The sequence below is a fragment of the Bubalus kerabau genome, chromosome 10 (assembly GCF_029407905.1).
Source record: "Bubalus kerabau isolate K-KA32 ecotype Philippines breed swamp buffalo chromosome 10, PCC_UOA_SB_1v2, whole genome shotgun sequence".
Classification (NCBI taxonomy): Eukaryota; Metazoa; Chordata; class Mammalia; order Artiodactyla; family Bovidae; genus Bubalus; species Bubalus kerabau.
Window position 1 is genome coordinate 27413163 of NC_073633.1, and position 3949 is coordinate 27417111.

At 40.5% G+C, this 3949-nt stretch overlaps 1 gene segment (V, D, J or C); it reads right to left on the reverse strand.

The window, feature by feature from the left end:
• Positions 1 to 985: 985 nt before the first annotated feature.
• Positions 986 to 2177, reverse strand: LOC129620755 (T cell receptor alpha variable 26-1-like). The segment is given in 2 exon segments: positions 986 to 1356; positions 2138 to 2177. Coding segments are annotated over 2 exon segments (411 nt in total).
• Between the last annotated feature and the right edge of the window lie 1772 nt (positions 2178 to 3949).

The window sequence follows — 3949 nt, forward strand, 5'->3', positions numbered from 1 at the left end:
ATGGAAAAAATGGTCAAAAGATAGGAATAAACATATGACCAAGGTTGAATGAAAGAGTGCCAGTATACAGAGAAAAAAATTGCTCAAAAGCACTAGGGATCAGTAAAATGCCATAGATAAAGTATATTAGGATTGCTAAAATGAAAAAGGCTGATAATTCTCAATTTTTGGAAGATGCAAACTGCACCTTCTCACTCCCTGTTGGTTGAAGTATAACTGTTTATACCACTTGAATAGAAATTGTCACTTTATCAAAAAAATTTTAAATGTACCTTATTTTGCAAACACCCATTCCAGTTTCAGAAATTCCATTACAATAGACATATCTCCATATATACAAAAGTCAATCTACAAAGATATATAAAGACAACACTCTTTATGATAGCACAGTAATAGAAACAAATATTTATTAATGGAAAAGGAGTTAATAATAGAATATTTCAGAGTACTACATAGACATTATAAAGAATACTGGACCACTTCCCAGGTGCCACAGTGGTAAAGAATCCACCTACAATGCAGGAGACAAAGGACCAGGTTTGATCCCTGGATTGGGAAGATCTTATGGAGAAGGACATGGTAACCCACTCCAATATTCTTTCCTAGAAAATCCCATGGACAGAGGAGGCTGGAGGGCTACAGTTCTTGAGTTGGCAAAGAGTTGGACATGAAAAAAGTCTTTGGAACAATGAGAATTATTTGTATTTTTCTCACTTTTAGGTTAAGACTAACACACTGGAACTAACATTTTATTGACACAAGAAAGAACCATGAAAAATTGCTCATGCTTCTCACTTTATTTCTATCTTGTAATTAGGATTCTTAGTATACCCATAATTTGTCTCAGCCACATCAACCAATGAAGCACTTATTCCTTGTCCTTTTTTTCTTTTCTTTATGCATCTTCTTCCCTTCTCCTTCCCTTCATTTTCCTCATCTCTTACTGCTCTCTGACTCTCCTTCTAGAGTGACTCTAGATTTGCTCTCATGACTGCTCCCCCTGCTGTGTCCCCCCTTCTTCCCACAAGAGAGATACTGCACAGGTGCAGCCCCATCTGCCCCAGTGTGCCTCTCTCAGGACACAGTAGTACACAGCAGTGTCTCTCAGGGTGACCTGGGGCAGAACCAAGATGCTGGACTTTCTGTCTGAAGTGATGGTCAGAGAGGCCATGCTGCTGTTCACTGTGTCTCGTAAGCCATGAATGACATACTGTGGACTCTGCTTGGGATATTGCCAATACCAATATATACACTCATTTCCACTAATGGTAGAGTCGTTACAAGGCAGGGTTACCTCCTCTCCTTCAGGATAACCCATGGAGCTGGGCTGGGTGGTCTTAGCATCAAACACGTTCCCTGGGGGGTTAAGAAATCAAATTAACTCCAGAGCACAAATAAGTGTAATTCTATGGATCAAAGGCATAAACCTCCTGTAACTATCTGGCCCTAACCCCTATTCCAGTGTTTCTACTTATGTCCTGTAAAAATATTGTGGATGTTCATTATTGGATTGCAAGGAAATCAAACCAGTTATCCTAAAGGAAATGAGTCCTAAATATTCACTGGAGAGACTGACGCTGAAACTGAAGCTCCAATACTTTGTCCACTTGCTGAGAAGAGCTGATTCATTGGAAAATACCATGATTCTGGGAAAGACTGAAGGCAAAAGGAGAAGGGGGCATCAGAGGATGAGATGGTTAAACAGCATCACAGTCTCAATTGACATGAATTTGAGCATAATCCAGGAGATAGTAGAGGACAGAGGAGTCTAGCATACTGATGTCCATTTGGTCATAAAAAAAAATTGGATACAACTTAGCAACTGGACAACAACAAAATTACAGATACCAAAGATACGTGGCAAGAATCAGAGATTCCATAGGCTTTGTTCCATGTGTCCTTGTCTTAATAAGCCCAGACAATTCTTACAACCTGCTTACTGCTAAGAACTCTTCTGGTATCGTGGCTATGATTTAAACCATAATGTAGAAGACTGGCCTCTTTAGCAAACCCACAGATCATTTCTCAGTTCCATCACTATAATGCAGAATAAAGCACACAGAGAAGAGTAGAGAGTAAGTGACTCTGTGTGGCCCTTTGCCCTCAAAGTCATCCCCTGTAGACACAGAACACTTACCCAAGGTCAGAAACACAGTTACTCCAGTCACCAGCCTCATACTTCAAAGACAAGCTAGGACCATGGGCCCAGAGCTCAGGCTTGTGTCTGATCCTTGGCTTGAGGAGGTTCCAGAGAACAGAGGCAACAGCTGTCAGTAAAAACTTACAACCAGTGCAGATACTGCTGTGTTGTTGCCAGGACCTTCTCAGCCAATGATCAGGCAGTTCCTTATCTATGTCTTCCTCCCAGGTTTTAGTCATGTCCCCCAAAGATGGTGAAACATCCCCAGCTCACAGTGAAATCATCTATGAAGTTTAATGTCTGGCTCTGGAAAAGGAACATCAATCACATTGATGTGTCTATGCACAACCATTGGTCTTTCATTTGTTTCTTAAGAAACTGGCTGATGCTCCATGAAGCTTGAGGAACACAGTGTTTAATCCCAGAAAAATGTACTGAGCTCTGTGTTGTAAAATGATGAAAACTTCCATCCACATTCCAGAAAATTGATTGGAGATTCAAAAGTAGGCAGTGATGTGCTCTGGGAGACAGGAAAAGTTAATAACATTGAGACTAATAGCTACACATCCTAGAACTTGCAGCAGCTCTTGTAAGGGTTCCTGGAATCATGCATCTATTGCCAACTAGGTAGACATTTTCCATGCATTTGTTCTTAATAAACTAACTGATTGACATAGATGGTGTTCACCTCCTCCTTGAACACTGGTCCTTAATCCTCATGTTCCCTATGCCGATGCTTGTGGATGTTGTGCAGCAAGGATGCTAAGGCAGAGGAATAGACAGAAATGAAGGCAAACAAAGTGGAGGTGGGGTGGAGGTGGGTGTGAGTGGTAGAAAAAGTTGAAGGAGGGAAAAAAGGGTATCAGGAATAGAAAAGGGAAGGGATTATCAGAGCAGGGAAATGGGAAAGCGTGTTAGGAAGGTACTTGGAAAGGGCTTAGGCTATTGGGCTAACCTGAATCCTTGACCACATACATTCAACAAGTGATAATAAAGCACAAGCTGTCTAAAGAAAGTGAAAGCATGTCATTTTTCCTTTTGAGGGGCACATAATGGAAAATAAATTTCCATTCCCTTCTCCCAGAAATAAACAGTTTTCAGATGAATCAGCCGCCTCTTGTGACTGAAGAGAAAAACTGCAGATCTAAATCTGGACCAAAAGTCAGCAAGCAACTTTTTGAAAAACCCCTCAAGTTTGCAGGTAAATGGGCTTTGCAGATGGCATGAGTGGTAAAGAACTCACCTGCCAAACAGGAGACTTAAGAGACCCAGTTTCAATCCTTATATCAGGAAGATCCCCTGGAGAAGGGCCCATGGCAACCCACTCCAATATTCTGCCTGGAAAATTCATTGGAAAGAGGAGCCTGGTGGGCTACAGTCCATGACTCGCAGAGTCAGACACGAATGAAGCATCTTAGCACACAGCACACACATCTTACTTGTAATACCTCTGTACTCATCTGTACTTTCTTGGTCCTAAACACTCCTTAGCAGTGTTTTAATTATATTGACTGCCCTACTGCAGTCATATGACTCTCCTTTGTTGACCTAAGTTTTCATTTGTGTCTAACCTTCTTATATTTAAAATTTACTTCAAAGGCCATGTAATTCAATGTTTATAAGAGAGCTTGGTACACAGTAGACACTCAAGAATTACTTGTATCCTGAATGAGCCAATAAATCATTATTCATGAATTTAATGAGAAAATTATGTTGAACAATTGTTCAAATTATTCTGAAAACAATCTTCCAGTTTTACGGAATACCTGCCAAACAAAAGACTCCAATAGTATAAACAGAGGGTTATTA